Genomic DNA, 20832 nt, shown 5'->3' on the forward strand with positions numbered 1-20832 from the left:
TGCGGGGCGGTGGGTTGGGGCGGGGTGGGGAGCGGCGGGGGGTGTGGGGCGGGGCGGGGGTGCGGGGCGGGGCGGGGCGGGGCGTGCGGGCGGTGGGTTGGGGCGGGGCGGTGGGTTGGGGCGGGGTGGGGAGCGGCGGGGCGGGGTGGGGTGGGGGGTGCGGGGCGGTGGGTTGGGGCGGGGTGGGGAGCGGCGGGGCGTGCGGGGCGGTGGGTTGGGGCGGGGCGGGGCGGGGCGGTGGGTTGGGGCGGGGTGGGGAGCGGCGGGGCGTGCGGGGCGGTGGGTTGGGGCGGGGCGGGGCGGGGCGGTGGGTTGGGGGCGGGGTGGGGAGCGGCGGGGGTGCGGGGCGGTGGGGTGGGGCGGGGTGGGGCGGGGTGCGGGGCGGTGGGGCGGGGCGGGGAGCGGCGGGGGTGCGGGGCGGTGCGGTGCACCAGGAGGCCGGGCCTGGCCTGGGGGGCCCAGCGTCTCCTGCGCGCCCCGCGGAGCCGGAGGGGCGGCGCCGGGGAGCCCGCCGCCAGGCCCGCCACCGCCCCTCCCGGCCCCGGCCCCGCGGGGCGCGTCCTGGAGCCCAGCCCGCGGCGCGGGGCCCGGACGCGGGGACGGTGCGGGGCGCGGGCTTCCCGCGGGCCCGGCTCCCGGGATCCTGGCGGCGGCAGCGAGCGCGCGGATTGGCTCCCGCCCGGCCCCGCCCCCTCCGGCCGGCCCCGCTCCCGCCCCCGGCCGGCCCCGCCCCCGCCCTCCGCCGGACGCTCCGGTTCGCCCGCGGCGGTGGCGGCGCTTCCCGGCTCTGCGCGTCCCCGCGGCCGTGGTCTCGGCGGAGGCGGCGGCGGCGGAGGCGGAGGCGGCGGCGGCGGCGGAGGGCGCTCGGAGGCGCGGCGGGCGGACGGCCGGGCCGAGCTGCGGGTGCGCCGCCCCTGCTCCCGCCGCCGGGCCCGCGGCAGCGGCTCCCGCCCCGCGGCCCCCGGCCCCCGGCCCCGGCCCCGGCCCCGCAGGCCCCGCGCTCCCTTTGTCCGCGCCCCGGGCGGCGGCCCGGGCGGCGGCGGCCCCGGCGGCGGCGGCGGCGGCGGGGAGCGGCCCGGGCGGCGCGGCGATGCCGGACCGGATCTCGGTGGCGGAGTTCGTGGCGGAGACCCATGAGGACTACAAGGCGCCCACGGCCTCCAGCTTCACCACGCGCACGGCGCAGTGCCGCCACACCGTGGCCGCCATCGAGGAGGTGAGCCGCCGCCGGGCCCGCGCCCGCTCCCGGGAAAGTTTCCTCCTCGGTCCGGCCGCCCGGCTCCCCGCCCCGAGCCCGAGCCTTTGTCCGCGGAGGCGGCCGCGGCCACCGGGGCCTGTTTGAAGGGCCCGCCCGGCCCCCGGCCCCCGCGGGCCCCCGGCCCCCGGCCCCGCCCCACTCTGCCCGGAGCCGGGGCGGTGCCGGCCCGGGCCCGGCTCCCCGGCCCGCCGCCCCGCGCACCCGCCCGCCCCGCGCACCCGCCTCCGGGACCGGCTGGGGCCCCGCCGGCAGCGGCCCCGCGGGCAGGTGTGCGCCTCCGTCCGGGGCCCCTCCGGGAACGGGGTGCGCACCCGCCGGGAGGGCCCGGGGCCCGGGGGCGCCCAGGGAGGCCGCGCTCTGGCCCGAGGCCTGGGATCGCCGCCCGGCACCCGTTCCCCTCGCACCCGTTCCCCCCGGCACCCATTCCCCCGCACCCGTTCCCTGCGCCTACCCTGCCGCCCGGCGCCGCCACTGCGCCCGGCCCCGGCCCCCGGCCCGCCCCCTCCCGCGGGGACGCCGGGCGGGAGCGGCGCCCTGACCGGCCGCGGGCGGGAGGGGAGGGCAGGGCCGATGGCGGCCGGTTTGGGGCCGCTTCTGCCCCCTCAGGGCCCTGACGTCCGGGGGGTTGCGGGGGGGGGGGCAGCCCCGCGTCCTTCCGTCCTTCCCAGGCCGGTGCGGGTCCCAGGCCCCGGGGTCAGGCTCCCCGTGGGGCGCCGGCCCTCCAGCCGCACGTGAGCCCGTGTGGACCGCAGGAGATGGTTATGGTTCTCTGGGCCGGGATGTCAGGCGGCAGCCCTAACGTGGGGGCTCGTAGGGGCTTTGGGTTCTAAGGTTTAGGAGCTGTCTGGGCGGAGGGAGGGATGGGGGTCACCCCAGAGCTGTAAGAGAGGCGATGGCATTCCTTTCTGTGGCCCCGGAACAAAGCGTTTGCTGTTAGGCATTGCTGGGGGCTGGGGGGTGGAAATCCAGAATGTTTCTCTGAATGGAAACCTTTTTCTCTCCCTTTGGAGGCACAGTCACTAACGGGCTAAGGCAGAAGTCGCAGCTTCAGCGCCCTGACTGTTCTGAGTGCAGCCAGGGCTGCCCTCCCAGCCCCTCCCCCGGCCCCTCCCCCTTCTCGCAGAGGGGACCTGCTTGCAAACCTCACGGAATCCTCACTCAGGGAGCTCTGGGACCCCACGGCACTGAGTTCTGCTTGTGTCAGCCCAGCCGCAGACAGGCCGATGGGAGGCAGATGGGAGGGCCCGGAAGAGCCCCCCCCGCCCCCCCCCGGACGTGCTGGGCCAGAGAAACATGCTCATGGTGCTTTGAAAATACCATTCATGATGTCCGCGGAATGACGGCAGCCGGAGAGGAAGCGGCTGCTAAGGGAAGGCGCAGGTGCCCAGAGCTTTCGGAGCGGCCTGGCCGGGCTGCGAGTTCTGTTTCTTTCCCGCGGCGGTGTGTCAGCCACATGTTCTTCCCGGTGCCAGACGTGGGAGGCCGGGCGGATAGGCGCGGCCGGGAAGCGGGCACAGCCTCTGCGGTCCCCGTCCGGCACCAGCGTGTCCTTCCACGCCGCTGGGAGCCTGCCCTGGCGCTGGGGGATGGAGCAGACGGGGAGACGGGGCTCGGTCACTGTGCTAGAGGCCAGCTCCCTCCGCGGTGCCCTCGGAGCCCGGGAATCCGTGAAGGTCTCGGGGTGAGGAGGTGGAATTCGGCCAGGAGCCGATCCAGGCTGCACCCTGGGACGGGGTGCCACCCGGGACGGCGGCCGTGGGAGCTTGCGTTTCTGAGAGCGAGGTCTGCACGGGGTCCGTTTAAATGATGCCCTTTCCGGGGTGTTCACCAAAACCCGGGCCTGTTGATGGCCTTATTGGCCGGGGGTGCCCACATCCTTTGGTGTGTGACACGCAGCTGCGTTGGCCCCTGGAGAGAGGCAGGGGAGCGGGTATGGGACCGGATGTTACCTGCCGCCGGGCCGCCCCTCAGGCCTGTGGCCACACCCAGTCCTGGATTGGGAAACGCGCTTTGAACGGATTGACCTCTGGCCCCGGCACCTCCCCGGTCCTGCGGGAATGTGCCTTTTATCTCTTCACGCACACCTGCAGCGAGGCTCTGGGGGGTGCGGGTCCCCCCGATGCTACGGCTTCCACATCCGTGGCCCGGGCGCCTCACCCCTGCTTTCCCCGCGAGGAAGGCGGGCGCAGCGAGGCCTGCTGAGCTGGCATCGGAACGGGCTCCACGCTGGTTTCAGAAGCAGATGCTGCTTCCTGTTCCTGTGTGCGGCCGCGCTCCCTGAATGACTCCTTTGTCCGCCAGGCCTGGGTTCGAGTTCAGAGCCCCCCCCTCGCCAGGTGTGTGGGCTCCGGGAGCTCCGCGTTCCCTCCGCGTTCAGGCCGGGCCGCGGGGGGCCGAGGGGAGCGCTAACGAGCACACACCCAGCACGGCCCTGGCAGACACCCGGTGAGAGTCCGACCGCTAACAGGTTGTGGTTAAGCCACAGAGCCCGGGAGGACCGGGCCCAGGAGATTTGCATGAGGGAGGGAGGGAGGGAGGAGGAGAGGGGGGAGAGACGTGAATGGCTCAATGAGGAAGGGGATGAAAAGCCACTCGGAAACCCGTGCTTTCGTTTGGTTTGTTTTTATTAAACCCGTGTTTATTTTTTTAAGCAGCTCTCTCGGCAACAGGTCACCGCGAGACTGTTTTACATTTTTTTACCTGATCCCTTTCTCCGGGCGAAATCGTTACTTTGGCACCATTTCAGATGAGGTCCGGGGCTGCCCTGTGTTTTTGGAAATAACGGGAAGAGCATGCGCCGTGATGGCGTACATCTGTGACGGTGGCTTTCCTGGGGGCTGGGGGTTACTTCTGTCTCCGCTTCTTTGAGTCTCTGGGCACTTGGGAATTGTCTGGAAACAGGGAGAAGTTGTGTCCTCCTCAGGAATCCCGTGTGTATGGGAAACTCCTTCAGAGCATCCTGCCTCCCGCCTGCCTGTGTGGCTCGGTGGCGTACATAGTTTTAAATGTAAATCGGACGCTGACTCGGGAGATGTAAGATGGAATCTCCTCCCTCGGGGCCATCTTGCTCCGCTCTGTTGTCCTCGGTTACCGTGGAGACCTCAGTGGTGTCCCCGCGCAGGGTTCTAGCTGCAGGGGTGGGGTGAGCCTCCGGGGTGCTTGGCCGGGCTGCCAGGACCCCCGGGAGCCAGCGGCCTCCCCCGCGATCAGGGCGGGAACCGGGCCTCTGGGCTTTTCCGGCAAGAATGCGATTCTGGGTCAGCTGGCGTGGCTCAGGGGTTGAGTGTCGACCTATGAACCAGAAGGTCATGGGTTCGATTCCCCGTCGGGCCCATGCCCAGGTTTCAGACTTGATCCCCGCGGGGGTCGGGGGGGGGGCACCCGTACAGGGGGTAGCCGATCTGTGATTCTCTCTCATCACTGCCGTTTCTGTCTCTCTCCCTCTCCCTTCCTCTCTGAGATAAAAAATACATATGTTAAAAAAAGAGAGAAAAGAGTGCGATTCTGAATCCCAGCCCTTTGGGACTTGTCTGAGACGGCTCTTCCAGCTGGACAGACGCTGCCTGCCGGCCGGAGGCCCCCTCTGCCGGTGTGTTTGTGAGTGGAAGTGAGGTTCTGTGGGCAGGCGGGCCCCGGGTGCTGTCTGTGTTCTGAAGTCTGGACTTACGTGTTCTGAGATGTTTGAGTCACTCGAGGAAGAAAAGATCTCCTAGTGCCCCCCCATCCCACCCACTAACTCCCCCCCTTTTGTGAGTAACAGGAAGCGTATCCGCCTCCTCCTGCTGGGTGCCCGGGGACTCTGAGCCCTGCGGAGCGAGGGCGGGCGTCGGCACGCCCGGAGCGAGTTCTTCGTTCTCCGTGACGGAGCCTGCAGCCCGGGGCCAGGGACAGTGCCACCCGCCGGGCCTGGCCGCCCAGGGCGGAGCGGCCGGCGCCCGGGGCTGGGTTAGGAGGCCTGGGTGGGGGCGGCGTGCGGTTGGCATGGGAAGTCAGGGGAGTGGCCACATGCTTTAGTCACGAGGGCCCTCCTGCCATCGGTCAATATGGGTCCCTCCCGATCCAGTGGCCAGCTGGTCCTCCGGTGGGTTTTCCCAGCCGCCCACTCCGCGGAGGGCTGCGGGGGCAGGAGCTGGGAGCAGCCCCGATCTCCTCCTGCACCCGCACTCCTAGGCCGGAGCCGTGCTTCGTGGAGCACTTGGAGTTCCTCAGTGGCACTGGCCACGGTCAAGGGCTCACGAGCGCCCAAGCCGGTGTGGCTCAGTGGGTAGAGTGCCGGCCTGCACACAGAAGGGTCCCGGGTTCCATTCTGGTCCAGGGCATGCATCTCAGTTGTGCGCTCGATCCCGGGCCCCGGTCTGGTCAGGGCCCATGTGGGGAGGCAACCAACCTACGTGTCTCTCTCTCTCATCCATGCTTCTCTCTCTGCCTCTCCCCCGCCCTCCCTCTCTCTCTAAACATCAGTGGGGAAATGGCCTCAGGTGAGGGCCTGGCACCTGTCCCCGTCGGAGCGCCGTGCACGGTGCCCAGACCTCCCCGGTCCAAGCAGGGCCCCAGCCTGTAAGACGTGAACGTCTCCCCTCAGGCCTCTGAGTCAGAGCCCGTGTCGCGCCACGTCCAGGTACACGCTGTGCTCACGGGGCGGGATAGGCGTGTTCCGGGCCCGGAGCCTGGCTGTGGCCCCCTGGTGCCCGGTGCCCTGAGCTGCCGGCTCCCTCGCATGGGGCGGGGCCTGAGCTTTGTTTTGTTTTTCCCACCAAGAATTTAGGGCTTCCCATTTGTCTCCAAGTTGTTGGAGCAGAATCTCGGTAAAGCCCTCTTTCCTTTCTCCCTCACACACCCAGGAGGTCTGTTGTTGGGGAATGACTGCACCTGGGAAGAAGCAATGTGCATTCACGCCTGACAGGTTCCTGGGCCCCTCGTGGCTTTAAAAAGTTCACATGGACCTCGCCGATTTGGCTCGGTGGGCAGAGAGTCAGCCTGTGAGCTGAGGGGCCCCGGGTTTGATTCCCAGGGGGGCACAGGCCTGGATGGCAGGCTCCGTCCCCGGTGTGGGGTGCACAGGAAGCAGCCGATCCATGATTCTCATCACCGATGTCTCTCCCTCTCTCACCCCTCCTCTCTGAAACCAACAGGAATATGGTAAAGTTCAAGAACACGGTTCCCGTGGCTGTCCAGGCATGATCGGCAGGGGTCCCTGCTCTCAGTGCGGCTGGGGGGACGGGGGGACGGGGGTGCCATGACCCACCCGGGCGGCTGTGCTCACCGTACCTGCGGTCCGGACGGGCTGCAGTGTCACCGCTGGGTTTCCCTCTCGGCTTTGCCCTCCGGTATTCACCGGTGCTCCCTGTGTGCTCTGATTTCTTTAGACCCAGCGATGAACTGGTGCAGTTCTCACAAAAACCCCGGGAGGTGCAGAGCCTGAGCAGCTCGGCCAAGGCCGCAGGGGGGGGGGGGGGGGGGCGGGCTCAGACCTGGGGTGTGGGCACCAGAGCTGCCCCAGCAGACCCGGGCCCGGGAGGCCTCTGCACCGTCCCTGTGACCCCGGACCCCGTGACCCCAATCCCCGTGACCCCATCCCCTGGGACCCTGTCCCCTGGGACCCCGGACCCCGTGACCCCGGCCCCTGGGACCCCGGATCCCGTGACCCCGGCCCCCGTGACCCCGTCCCCTGGGACCCTGTCCCCTGTGACCCCGTCCCCTGTGACCCCGGACCCCGTGACCCCGGCCCCTGGGACCCCGGACCCCGTGACCCCGTCCCCTGGGACCCTGTCCCCTATGACCCCGTCCCCTGGGACCCCGGACCCCGTGACCCCGGCCCCTGGGACCCCGAACCCCGTGACCCCGGCCCCTGGGACCCCGGACCCCGTGACCCCGGCCCCTGTGACCCCGGACCCCGTGACCCCAATCCCCGTGACCCCGTCCCCTGGGACCCTGTCCTCTGGGACCCCGGACCCCGTGACCCCAATCCCCGTGACCCTGTCCCCTGTGACCCCGATCCCCTGTGACCCCGATCCCCGTGACCCCGGCCCCTGGGACCCCGGACCCCGTGACCCCGTCCTCTGTGACCCCGTCCCCTGTGACCCCGATCCCCGTGACCCCGGCCCCTGGGACCCTGTCCCCTGTGACCCCGGACCCCGTGACCCCGGCCCCTGGGACCCCGGCCCCCGTGACCCCGGCCCCCGTGACCCCGGCCCCCCTGAGTCGCACCGCTGTGGCCAGGGGCCTCTCGCGCTTCTGGAGCGGATGCTCTGGCCCGGCTCCCGTGGCCACTTCCTCCCGCTCCGCCGCCTCGGCTGCGGGAACGCTTCCCGCCGCCGCGCCCCGGGCTGCGGGCCAGGCTGGCAGGCCGCCTGCTAACGATCGCGGTGACATCACCGCACGCCTGCTGCGGGGCTGTGTCTGCGTGCCTTCAGCATGCCAGCCCTGCCAGGAAACGGGGTGTGTGTGTGAGAGAGAGACTCCTTCCCTCTGAGGAGGAAGCCTGGTCTCGGACCTGCAGGCGGTCAGCTCGGGCCTCGTTCCCGGTGCCCACAGGGCCCGGGCCTGCTGCTGCGGGTGTTTTTCTTCAACCCGAACGCCGGGCGCTGGCATTTCTAGGAGCCTCGTTCGGTTAGGACAGCGGTCGGCAAACTCATCAGCCCACGGAGCCGAATAGCAACAGCACGATGATGGACATCTCTTTGGAGAGCCACATCTTTTAAACGTGAACGTCTTCTAACGCCACCTCTTCCACACAGACGCGCCCAGGCCGTGGTGTTTTGTGGAAGAGCCACACTCCAGGGGCCAGAGCCGCCTTTTGCCGACCACGGCGTTGGGGCTGTGCTGTGTTTGGAGTCGGGCCCGGCGTGGCCTGTTGGTCCGTGACGGAGCCGGGGCTCAGACCGGCGATGCGGCTGCAGGACCCCTGCCCGCAGCCGAGCAGCCGCCCGCGATTCGCGTCCTCCCGCGTCCTTGGGGGCCTCCCTCCCGCCGGCCCCCATGGACCCCTGGCGTCTGCAGGCCAGACCGCGCGGGTCCCTGAGATGGCCTGGGGCCCAGACGGGTCAGGACACCAAGCCCGGGAGGTGCTCAGCAGCAGGTGCCGCTCAGTGACCTTCACGCTTAGCGGCAGGCGGTCTGTAAGTGACCTTCACGCCATAGGAAGTGACCAGGACAGCCCGGCCTTCGCCTTCGTCCGGGCTGCAGGCCTTGGCCTCGGCCGCTGGCCTGCGTCTCGGGGGGAGCGGTGACGCTGCCCTCACAGGCCCGTGGTCGGTGCACAATCTGGCGCTGAGCTTTACGGAAACGCGGTTTTCTGGCGCCGAGGTCCTGAGAGCCCGGCCGGGGTGGGGGAGCGCGCTCTCCGCCAGGAAGCTGTGGTTTTCGCACGGCTCTGTGGTTTGGCGGGTGTCTGGTGGAGGGGAGGGCACGGGCCACGCCGCCCTCCCCTTGCGGGTGACCTTGGGGCCGGTGACCTTGGGGCCAGGTGACCGAGCAGGCCGCCGCCCCGCACATCTGGTCGGACGGAAAGGCGCGCGGTGCTTTGTAGGTGGTTTGTGTCCGGAGGTTCTGGCTCTTGGCCTCCGGACGTGGTTGCGTTTGTCAGGGGTCTGAGGTCAGTGTTGGGGATAAGAATCAGCCGCGTCTGTAGCGCTGACGAGGAAGTGTGGTTCTGGATTGTATCTGGAAGTTGCTTAAGAAAAAATAAACTGCCAGGACGGCGTGGCTCAGCGTTTGAATGCTGCCCTGTGAACCAGGAGGTCAGGGTTCGATTCCCGGTCAGGGCCCATGCCGGGTAGCCACCAGGACGGTTCGCTTACAGTGGCAGCGAGACCGGGGTGCGCCCTCCTGCTCCTGTGGGTGACATCTGAGCTCCCCGCTAGGGTGTGTGAGACCCGCCGTGGTCTGTCCTCTCCTGCTTCTCAGGCCGTCGAGAGAGTCAGGCCTGACCTGCTAAATGGACTGACTTCCTCCCCAGCCGCCCCCCACCCGTCTGTGTCCGCTCCAGGGCCTCCCCCACCCCGTCTGTGTCCACCCTCCACCCCGTCTGTGTCCGCTCCGGGGCCTCCCCCCACCCCGTCTGTGTCCGCTCCGGGGCTCCCCCCACCCCGTCTGTGTCCGCTCCGGGGCTCCCCCCACCCCGTCTGTGTCCACCCCCCACCCCGTCTGTGTCCGCTCCAGGGCCTCCCCCACCCCGTCTGTATCCGCCCCCCACCCCATCTGTGTCCGCCCCCCACCCCGTCTGTGTCCACCCTCCACCCCGTCTGTGTCCACCCCCCACCCCGTCTGTGTCCGCCCCCCACCCCGTCTGTGTCCGCTCCAGGGCTGCCCAAGCCGGCAGCGCAGCAGCTCAGGCAGGTCCTGTCTCTGTCTCCATCTCCGCTCCGGCCTCCCCTGCCTGCGCAGCCTTCTGATGGGTTGTAACTGTTACTGCGACCCGGCCTAATTTGCATGTTGTCTCTCTTATATATAGGTATAGGTATAGATACAGGTATAGGTATAGGTATAGATACAGGTATATAGATATAGGTACAGGTATAGGTATAGGTATAGGTATAGGTATAGGTATAGGTATATAGGTAAAGACATAAATATAGATATAGATATAGATATAGATAGATTCATTGGCTGCTGCTTGTATGTGTCCTGACTGCAGATCGAACCCATAACCTTGGGGAATGGGGACTTTGCTCTAACAAACAGCTACCCCATCAGGGCTGTTTTCTCTTTTTTCTTTTTTTTCCCCCCGTGTTTTATTTTTTTTTTCTTTTTAAAAAATATTTTATTGATTTTTCACAGAGAGGAAGGGAGAGGGATAGTTAGAAACATCAATGAGAGAGAATCATCGATCAGCTGCCTATTGCACACCCCCCACCAGGGATGTGCCCGCCAACCAAGGTGCATGCCTTTGACCAGAATCGAACCCGGGACCCTTCAGTCCGCAGACCGACGCTCTATCCACTGAGCCACACTGGTCTCGGCCGGTGTGTTTTCTTTCAAAGGGAGGTGTTCCAGGGGCCGTGGCTGGGGGAGGGGCGTTACCGTGGGTGTCAGGCCAGGCCTGCTCCCGCCTCCCCGTCAGCCGAAGCTGCAGCGCTGGCGATGGCAGTGATGAAATGACGGTAACGGCGGCGCCTTCGGGCCGCGGCCTCCGTGTCCCAGAACCGGCTGGTCGGTCCCAGGAGCCGATTCCTCACCTTCGGGAGCCGCCCGGCAGCTCGGCGTTCGCGGGCAGCCTGCCTCACGGCCAGAGCCACGTCAGTGTGATCGATGTCCGGGCGCAGGGCTGTGGTCGTAGCTCAGAGGCAGTCTCCTGGGGCTCCCGCTTCATTTTCTCTTTTAATTTACGGGCCGGCCTGCCTCCCTCCCCTTACCCCCTCCCTCCCTCCCTCTCCGCCTCCCTCCCTCCCCGGGAGGGCCCAGGCCTGCTCCGCCCTCAGGCGCTGCAGCTGCTCTGACGCTGTGTCAGGTGTTTGTCTGAAAGAGGGAGTAACGGTGGCCGCAAAGGAGTGTTTCAGGAATTTGCTATTTTCTCATAAAACCCCACAAACAGACGGTACTCTTAGGCTGAATAAGTGGAGCCAGCGAGCCGAGGGCGCTGGAACATGGAGGTGAAGAGAACGGCCCTGTGCGAGGAGAGGAGAGGCGCTGGGAAGCCCGTCATGTGACCCTCATGTGACCCTCGGGGTCCCAGAAACGGCCCCCGCCCTGCCCTGCGCGTGTGGCTCCGTGGCTGAGTGTCGTCCCGGACGCCAAAGGTCACGGGGGTTCCGGCCACGGCACACGCCCAGGCTGCAGGTGTGTGTGGCCAGCAGCCGATCTATGTCTCTCTCCCCGTTTCCCTTCCTCTCTCTCTAAGATCAATAAGAGGGCTGATTTAGGGTTGCAGAGTCTCCACCTCCTCGGGGAAGGATTTTTTTTTAACGCAGGACCCCACAGCTAAAGAGGAACCGCAGAGGCCCGGGCACAGGCTGAGGCCGCGGAGGGAGGGGGAGGACGAGGCTCGGGGCCCCAGGGCCGCTGGGAGCCGCAGCAGGTGCGATCCTGCTGTCTCCGTTGTCCTAAGACAGCTGAGTCGAAGTGAGCGGCTGCGGCGGGCGGGGAGCCCGTCTCCCGGGGGTCGGGGGGGCCTGTGAAGAGGGGCTGAGCTTTCCGGGTGATTTGACGAGTAGCTCTCGGAGGGAGTTCGTTATGTGGATGCCTCCCGCCTGCAGTGTGGGCCCGAGTGCCGCGGGAGGGCCGGTGAGGCCAGCTGTCTGCAGGACCCTCGGACAGACGGACGGACGGAGGGCCGGTGAGGCCAGCTGTCTGCAGGACCCTCGGACAGACGGACGGACGGAGGGCCGGTGAGGCCAGCTGTCTGCAGGACCCTCGGACAGACGGACGGACGGAGGGCCGGTGAGGCCAGCTGTGTGCAGGACCCTCGGACAGACGGACGGACGGAGGGCCGGTGAGGCCAGCTGTGTGCAGGACCCTCGGACAGACGGAGGGCCCGTGAGGCCAGCTGTGTGCAGGACCCTTGGACAGACGGAGGGACGGAGGGCCGGTGAGGCCAGCTGTCTGCAGGACCCTCGGATGGACGGAGGGCCGGTGAGGCCAGCTGTCTGCAGGACCCTTGGATGGACGGATGGACGGAGGGCCGGTGAGGCCAGCTGTCTGCAGGACCCTCGGACAGACGGAGGGCCGGTGAGGCCAGCTGTCTGCAGGACCCTCGGACAGACGGACGGACGGAGGGCCGGGTCCTGGGCCGCTGCTGAGGAGCTTGCGACGGCAGGAGGAGCCCTGTGGCCTGTCCGCCGGCCTCAGCGAATACCAGGCCTCCTTGGAGTTAGGGAGCTCCGAACTCCACGTTCCCGGTCGCCGTGGTGCTGGGGGGGGGGGGGGGGCCGGGGCTGTGAGGGCCGGACCCTCCGGCTGGGCCTGGGGCTGTGAGGGCCGGACCCCTCCGGCTGTGCCCGGGGCTGTGAGGGCCGGACCCCTCCGGCTGTGCCCGGGGCTGTGAGGGCCGGACCCCTCCGGCTGTGCCCGGGGCTGTGAGGGCCGGACCCTCCGGCTGTGCCCGGGGCTGTGCGGGCCGGACCCTCCGGCTGTGCCCGGGGCTGTGAGGGCCGGACCCCTCCGGCTGTGCCCGGGGCTGTGCGGGCCGGACCCCTCCGGCTGTGCCCGGGGCTGTGCCCGGGGCTGTGCGGGCCGGACCCCTCCGGCTGTGCCCGGGGCTGTGCGGGCCGGACCCCTCCGGCTGTGCGGGCCGGACCCCTCCGGCTGTGCCCGGGGCTGTGAGGGGCCGGACCCCTCCGGCTGGGCCTGGGGCTGTGAGGGCCGGACCCCTCCGGCTGTGCCCGGGGCTGTGAGGGCCGGACCCTCCGGCTGGGCCTGGGGCTGTGAGGGCCGGACCCCTCCGGCTGTGCCCGGGGCTGTGAGGGCCGGACCCTCCGGCTGTGCCCAGGGCTGTGAGGGCCGGACCCCTCCGGCTGTGCCCGGGGCTGTGAGGGCCGGACCCCTCCGGCTGTGCCCAGCTGTGCGGGCCGGACCCTCCGGCTGGGCCCGGGGCTGTGAGGGCCGGCCCCCTCCGGCTGGGCCTGGGGCTGTTCGGGGCCACGGCAGAATTAGTCTTCCCGTCTCCCCATCCTCAGAGCCCAGCGTGCTGCCCAGCACACGGGTCTCCGGGAATGGTCATGGTCAAGGGCTAGGTCATCTTAATGCCGTGAATTTCTGCCTCCCCCTTCCACGGGCTGGCTGCTAAGTGTAGGAATCAGCGTGTGTGGTGTGCAGAGTCAAGGCTGTCTGCCATCCTTTGAACGATCCGAGGACCAGGAAAATCTGTTAAGAACCTCCAGGATCTACTGTAACAGCCCAGGCGGTACAGCTTCCTCGTGCAACACTGTATCCACCTGCCTCCTCTTCTGCAACTTCGTCACCTCCCCACAGGCCCCGCCCACAGAAGCCACTTGCTCTCCTCCGCTCTTAGGGCAACTAGTCTTGGACTGCCTTCGCTCCTCTCTCTTTCCATCCATCCATCCATCTGTCCAGAGAGCCCTCAACCCACCGAGGGTCCATTCGTCGGTCCATCTGTCTGTCCGTCCGCCAGTCCCTGGGACAGACCTGGGTGTCTGCCGCCCCCTCCCGTTCCTCCTGGTCAGAGTGCTGGTGGAGGGGAGCCGGGGTTGTGTTCGGGGTCCTGCCGGGCGGGACCCCGAGGCCCTCCCCTCCCCCCGGCATCCAGGGATTGCGGTCTCCGTGGACCTGCTTCCTGTGTTTGTGTTCCTGCTTCCTGCGGCCAAGCTGCGACCTCCGAGAGCGGAGGCCCTTTTGTCTAAGGGGCTGCTCCTCTTTACCCTCGACCCGGGGAAGCCTGTGGGCGGGAGGCAGCCGCCGGGGGCGGGGGGGGGGGGGGCTTCGTAAGATCCTTATCCTTGGTGGTCGCCCTGGGACCGGAGCCAGGATTGCCCGTCTCTCGTCAGGGAGAAGCGTGCTGTTACTCAGAGCCACCGGAGTGTCCGGGCCACTCAGTTACCGTCGGGTTTTTATATTTATTTTTTTAAAATAAATTTTACTGATTTTTTACAGAGAGGAAGGGAGAGGGATAGAGAGTTAGAAACATTGATGAGAGAGAAACATTCATCAGCTGCCTCCTGCACATCCCCTACTGAGGATGTGCCCACAACCAAGGCACATGCCCTTGAGCGGAATCGAACCCGGGACCTTCAGTCCACAGGCCGACGCTCTAGCCACTGAGCCAAACTAGTCAGTTTGGGCTTTTAAAGGTGCGGGCAGGGCACCCATGGGTTCCTGTGCCTGCGCTCAGACCGTGTGTTTAGCAGGGTCTTCAAAAGATAAAGTGTTGTTACTACGTTATTGTCTTTATTGTTATTTTAGTAGTTTTTAAATATTTTTATTGATTTCAGAGAGGAAGGGCGAGGAAGAGAGAGCTAGAAGCATCCGTGATGAGAGAGAATCACGGACCTGCTGCCTCCTGCACGCCCCTTCTGGGGATGGAGCCCACAGCCTGGGCCTGTGCCCTTAACCAGGAATCGAACCCTGACCTCCCGCCTCCTAGGCCGACGCCCCACCAGGGAGCCGCGCGGGCCGGGCTGTGTGGCTGGGAGGACAGGCCGTTCGGAAACGTTTGCGAGTTACTTCGGGAGAGAGCGAACAGTTCCCGTCACTATTCGCACAGCGGCATCAGCTGTTCCGGGAAAGGCGGGTTGTCCATAACCCCCAGAGAGCGGCCGCCTGGAGAGGAAGCGGGCCAAGGGGGCAGGTGTGAGGCCCCTCCCGCAGGGGGAACCGTGAGCACAGGCTCAGAGCTCTGAGTCCGGAGCCGCTCCGGCTCCCGTGTCTGCGGTAGGAGGTGCGCGTGGCCATGTGGCCTTGGAGGGGTTGTCAGTCTCAATGTTTGTAAAAATACATTTTTATTGATTTCGGAGGGAAGAAGGAGAGAGAGAGAGCAACATCAGTGAGGGGAGAGTCATGGGTCAGCCGCCTCCTGCACGCCCCACACCGGCGATGGAGCCTGCAGCCCGGCCTGTGCCCTGACCTCCCGCCTCCTAGGCCGACGCCCAGCCCCTGAGCCGCGTTTACCACGAGTGGTGTGTCTGGGCATCCAGGCTGCCCTCCTGGCGTGGCCAGGAGCCTGCCTCCTGCCCGCACCGGCCCACCCGGAGGAGGAGGAGAGGGACCCCGGCTTCCGTCCAGCCCCACCCGGTTACCGCCTCAGCCTTCGGTGGCTGTGCTTTGCATTTGGTGTTGGGCTCCCTGGGGGGAGGGGCGGGCGGGTGCTGCAGGGGGCGGAGCTTGGGGCTGAGAGGGGGTGTCTGGCTGTGGGCAAGGCCAGCGGCAGCGCCCCCCCAGCCCTCCCCCTGAGCGGGCTCACCTGGGAGGGGAGCGAAGGGCCTCCTCCGTCTGGCTGCCCCTCCGCCGGCAGCCTGGCACCTGGGTCTCCGGGGACAGCAGCCTGGGAGTGGGAGCGGCACACCCCTATGCAAATGCTCCTATTGAGGCCTAATGTATGCAGATTTATGCGCTCGGTAGAGGAGACAGTGTGTGCCTCCAGAGGGCTGTGCATCTGGAGTTTTAGTGTTATGGGCGCAGCCATGTGTGTCTGTGGTCCTATTTCCTGCTGCTTCTTGGGGACATTTCCATCACCTGCAGGCCCTCATCGCACCCCAAAAACCCTCACCGCCCCCAAAAACCCTCACCGCCCCCCGCAGGCCCTCATCGCCCCCCCCAGATCCTCACCGCCCCCCGCAGGCCCTCACCGCACCCCACAGACCCTCACCGCACCCCGCAGGCCCTCACTGCCCCCCTCAGACCCTCACTGCCCCCCGCAGGCCCTCATCGCCCCCCACAGACCCTCACCGCCCCCCACAGACCCTCACTGCCCCCCTCAGACCCTCACCACCCCCCACAGGCCCTCACCGCCCCCCACAAACCCTCACTGCCCCCCTCAGACCCTCATCACCCCCCACAGGCCCTCACCGCCCCCCACAAACCCTCACTGCCCCCCTCAGACCCTCACCGCCTCCCCCAGGCCCTCATCGCCCCCCCCAGGCCCTCACCGCCCCCCACAGACCCTCACCGCCCCCCCCAGGCCCTCACCGCCCCCCACAGACCCTCATCGCCCCCCACAGGCCCTCATCGCCCCCCCCAGGCCCTCACCGCCCCCCTCAGACCCTCACCGCCCCCCCCAGGCCCTCACTGCCCCCCTCAGACCCTCATCACCCCCCACAGGCCCTCACCGCCCCCCACAGACCCTCACCGCCCCCCCCAGGCCCTCACCGCCCCCCACAGGCCCTCACCGCCCCCCACAGACCCTCACCGCCCCCCTCAGACCCTCACCGCCCCCCACAGACCCTCATCGCCCCCCACAGGCCCTCACCGCCCCCCACAGGCCCTCACCGCCCCCCACAGACCCTCACCGCCCCCCGCAGGCCCTCACCGCCCCCCGCAGGCCCTCACCGCCCCCCACAGGCCCTCACCGCCCCCCACAGACCCTCACCGCCCCCCTCAGACCCTCACCGCCCCCCACAGGCCCTCACTGCCCCCCACAGATCCTCACTGCCCCCCTTAGACCCTCATCACCCCCCACAGGCCCTCACTGCCCCCCACAGACCCTCACTGCCCCCCTCAGACCCTCATCACCCCCCACAGGCCCTCACCACCCCCCACAGACCCTCACCGCCCCCCCATAGACCCTCACCACCCCCCCACAGACCCTCACTGCCCCCCTCAGACCCTCATCACCCCCCCCAGGCCCTCACCGCCCCCCGCAGGCCCTCACCGCCCCCCACAGGCCCTCACTGCCCCCACAGACCCTCATCGCCCCCCCCCAGGCTCTCACCGCCCCCCCCACAGGCCCTCATCGCCCCCCGCAGGCCCTCACTGCCCCCCGCAGGCCCTCACCGCCCCCCGCAGGCCCTCATCGCCCCCCGCAGGCCCTCACTGCCCCCCGCAGGCTCTCACCGCCCCCCCCACAGGCCCTCATCGCCCCCCGCAGGCCCTCACTGCCCCCCGCAGGCCCTCATCGCCCCCCGCAGGCCCTCACTGCCCCCCACAGACCCTCACCGCCCCCCACAGGCCCTCATCGCCCCCCTCAGACCCTCACCGCCCCCCACAGGCCCTCATCGCCCCCCTCAGGCCCTCATCGCCCCCCACAGACCCTCACCGCCCCCCTCAGACCCTCATCGCCCCCCACAGACCCTCATCGCCCCCCCCCAGGCCCTCATCACCCCCCACAGGCCCTCACCGCTCCGGCCTGGGTTCCAGTCAAGAATCCCCAGCTCCAGAGGCTGCCCCTCCAGGGGCTGTGCTCCCCTGTCTGCGGGAGGGGGCGGGGAGGAGGGTGATGCTGGGCTTAGTGTGGTGGAGGGCGGGGGGAAGGTGTGGCTGAGCGGGGCTCTGAGGGGGTTGTGCTGCTTGTTCCCCGTTGCTCACCGGCTGCGGGTCCGGCTGAGAGGGAGCGGAGCCGGTTTCTGGCTGCAGGCTCCCGGTGTGAGCAGTCACCCCGGCCGCACCGGGCTGGCACACGGCAGGACAGGCAGGCCCATGGCTCCCCGTCACTCCCAGAGGCTGCGGGAGGGCAGGCTGGCCGGCGGGTCCCGGGGGGCCCAGTGGAGGTGTGGCCCCGATGGCCCCCGGCCTGCCTGGTGCAGCTGAGCGCCCGCCCGGGAGGTCTCTGGACCGGACTCTGGACCTGCTGCTGCGGTGATGGCGCCCCAGGGCGGGCCTGTCCCCATGCCTGGCTCTCCCTGGGAGGGGAGGGGAGCAGCTTCCGCCCACGGCCTGGGCTCTGCAGAGCCACCATGCCACATGCAGTGCCCGAGTCTCCCCCAACAAAGGGGACACCCCCCTTCCGCCTCAGCGGATGGGGCGGGAAGGCAGGGCCGGCTCCCGGGAGGCAGTTTGCAGGAGAGCGTCCGTGTGCTCTAATCACTGCGCACGCCCCTCCCGCCAGACGGAGGGGTCTGTGTGGGTTTGCCGGAAGGCAGCCAGGAAGGTGGGGGGGGGCAGGCTGTCTGGCACAGAGCAGGGGGAGGGGCAGGGGAGAGGGAGGGAGGGTGGAGCCGGGGTGCAGGAGGGAGGCCTGGCCGGCTCTCCTGGCCTGACCATCACCTCCCGCCTCCTGACCACGCAGACTGCGGGGCCCAGAGGGAGCTCTGCCGCCCGCTGTGGTCGCCGCGGGCACTTTCCCTGCCACTTCCTCCCTTTCCCCCAGCAGCCCGGCCAGAGCTTCCCTTCCTGCCAGCCGGCGCCAGCCAGTGCCCGCAGGGAGGGAGGCGGGCCTGGCTGCGGGCAGGATGGAGCGGGCGGTCTCCCTCTGACCCCTCGCCGCGCGGGCCTCGGCCGGGGCGGGCTCTGCACGCACAGGAAGTCCCCCCGTGGGCATCGGTGAGGGGAGAGCCTGGGCTGCGGTCAGTCAGGCCTGCCGCCTGCTTAGGGAGGGCCGGGAGCCGGGCTCGCCGAGTGCCCCCCGGACACCGGGCGCCTGCCGGGGCGCCTGCCGGATTGTGCCCGAGAGCAGCGGTCCCACCCCCACCCTGCCCGCTCCTGCCGCCGCCTCCTGTGTGAGGCCGTGTTCCCGCTCATGGACACGCCTGTCTCCGGTCCCGGGCGTCCCCAGCGTGTGCCCGCGTCCCCACGCGGGTTCTGTGGGCCCGCCCTCCCCCTCCGCCGTGCATTCTTCGCAGACGTCCCCTCCCGTTAGCGTCTCACTCGCCACCGCTGGGCCCGGAGGGCTGCTTTCCGGCCCCCAGAATGGGCCGGGCACGCCACACACAGCACACGCAGCACACGCAGCACACGCCACACACATATTATACACAGCACACGCAGCACACAGCACACGCAGCACACGCCGCACACATATTATACACAGCACACGCAGCACACGCCGCACACATATTATACACAGCACACGCAGCACACAGCACACGCAGCACACGCCGCACACATATTATACACAGCACACGCAGCACACGCCGCACACATATTATACACAGCACACGCAGCACACACAGCGCGTGTTTGTTGAATGAATGACACTGACCGGCAGGCTCGTTGAGAGTGCAGCTCCAGGGGCTGGTGGGAACACTGTTTCTCTGGCCGCCGGTGGGACTGGTTAGTGGGAACTAGTTTCTCTGGCCGCCGGTGGGACTGGTTAACGGGAACTAGTTTCTCTGGCCGCCGGTGGGACTGGTTAACGGGAACGAGGTTTCTCTGGCCGCCGGTGGGACTGGTTAACGGGAACTAGTTTCTCTGGCCGCCGGTGGGACTGGTTAGTGGGAACTAGTTTCTCTGGCCGCCGGTGGGACTGGTTAACGGGAACTAGTTTCTCTGGCCGCCGGTGGGACTGGTTAACGGGAACGAGGTTTCTCTGGCCGCCGGTGGGACTGGTTAACGGGAACTAGTTTCTCTGGCCGCCGGTGGGACTGGTTAGTGGGAACTAGTTTCTCTGGCCGCCGGTGGGACTGGTTAACGGGAACTAGTTTCTCTGGCCGCCGGTGGGACTGGTTAACGGGAACGAGGTTTCTCTGGCCGCCGGTGGGACTGGTTAACGGGAACTAGTTTCTCTGGCCGCCGGTGGGACTGGTTAACGGGAACTAGTTTCTCTGGCCGCCGGTGGGACTAGTTAACGGGAACGAGGTTTCTCTGGCCGCCGGTGGGACTGGTTAACGGGAACTAGTTTCTCTGGCCGCCGGTGGGACTGGTTAACGGGAACTAGTTTCTCTGGCCGCCGGTGGGACTGGTTAACGGGAACCAGTTTCTCTGGCCACCGGTGGGACTGGTTAACGGGAACCAGTTTCTCTGGCCGCCGGTGGGACTGGTTAACGGGAACTAGTTTCTCTGGCCGCCGGTGGGACTGGTTAACGGGAACTAGTTTCTCTGGCCGCCGGTGGGACTGGTGTACAGAGACCTGTTTCTCTGGCCGTAGGAAGAGGTGTGATTTTTAAAAGATGATGTTTGAGAAGCTGATCGGTGAGTGTTGACCCTTAGGAAGCAGGAGGAATTTTGAGTGGCTGGTCGGGAGGAGCCACGGTGAGGGGGCTCGGACCCCCAGGGCCTGGCCTCCTGGCGGAGGGGCCCCGGCGCCCGGCTGCCGCCCGGCGTTCCGGCCCGGTGCCCGGCGGGCTCCGGGTCCCCGTGCGCTCCCGTCGCTGCTCCAGGGAGGAATGCTGCCGCCTGAGCGGTGTGTCCTGCTCCTCGGCGGGATCGGGCGAGTTCTCGGTGATCCAGAACCTTCAGAGTGGCTCTGAGGCTGTCACCAGTTCTGGTCCCCGAGGCCGGAGGTCAGGCCCCCGGCTGCCGGGTGAGAGAGCCTGGCCCGGTGACTGATGACGGCCCGGGCTCAGGCCGGGAGGGGGGTTTGAAGAGCCTGTCAGACAGCAGAGGGATCGGGACCCCTGGCTCCCAGCGCCCGGCACCGACTGCCCACGGGTCTCCCCACCTGCAGTGTCTTGTGGGAATTTACTTACGTGTGCACGTTAAGGCCTGTGTGGTATGTGTGCGTGCTGTGTGTGTGCGTGCTGTGTGTGCTGTGTGTGTGTGTGCTGTGTGTGCTGTGTGTGTGCTGTGTGCGTGCTGTGTGGGTGCGTGCTGTGTGTGCTGTGTGTGCTGTGTGTGTGTGTGCTGTGTGCGTGCTGTGTGTGCTGTGTGTGTGTGCGTGGTGTGTGTGCTGTGTGTGCTGTGTGTGTGCTGTGTCTGCAGGCCCGCTCGGTCTCCGCGTCGATCCTCTCTCAGAAGCAGGTCTTGTACATTCTTCATGCGTCCCTCTCGCTGGCGTGGCTGGGTGTGTGCGGCACCGGGAACCAAAGGGTGGTGGGAGGTGGCCTTCCCAGGAGGCGTCTGTGTGCCTCCTTCGCCCCCGGGGGGAGGCCTCTGCTGTGGGGGCCGGGCTGGGACGCGGTGTCACTTTAAACCCCGCCCGGCCCGGGCAGGTGAGCTGCTGACTTAACAGCCACCTGCCAAGGGCTTCCCTCCCTGAGTGCCAGGTGGCCCCGTGTTTAAGGCAAGCGTGTCAGCCCCTGCCTGCCTCTGTTTTTCCTTTTAATGTCTTTTCGTTTTTTTAAATTTTTAAATATAGTCTTTATTGACTTTAG

General features: G+C 67.7%; 1 protein-coding gene across 1 annotated transcript in view; it reads left to right on the forward strand.

Moving 5' to 3' along the window:
* The first annotated feature begins 739 nt into the window (after window positions 1-739).
* Window positions 740-20832, forward strand: part of LOC118721058 (arf-GAP with SH3 domain, ANK repeat and PH domain-containing protein 2-like) — a 35473-nt gene continuing 15380 nt past the window's right edge. Inside the window, exon 1 of the mRNA XM_036441580.2 lies at window positions 740-1216. Coding sequence (XP_036297473.2) covers window positions 1091-1216 — 126 coding nt within the window. The 5' untranslated portion in view covers window positions 740-1090. The remainder of the gene's footprint in view (window positions 1217-20832) is intronic.

This window comes from Pipistrellus kuhlii, unplaced genomic scaffold (genome assembly GCF_014108245.1).
Source record: "Pipistrellus kuhlii isolate mPipKuh1 unplaced genomic scaffold, mPipKuh1.p scaffold_m20_p_170, whole genome shotgun sequence".
In the NCBI taxonomy this organism is placed as follows: domain Eukaryota; kingdom Metazoa; phylum Chordata; class Mammalia; order Chiroptera; family Vespertilionidae; genus Pipistrellus; species Pipistrellus kuhlii.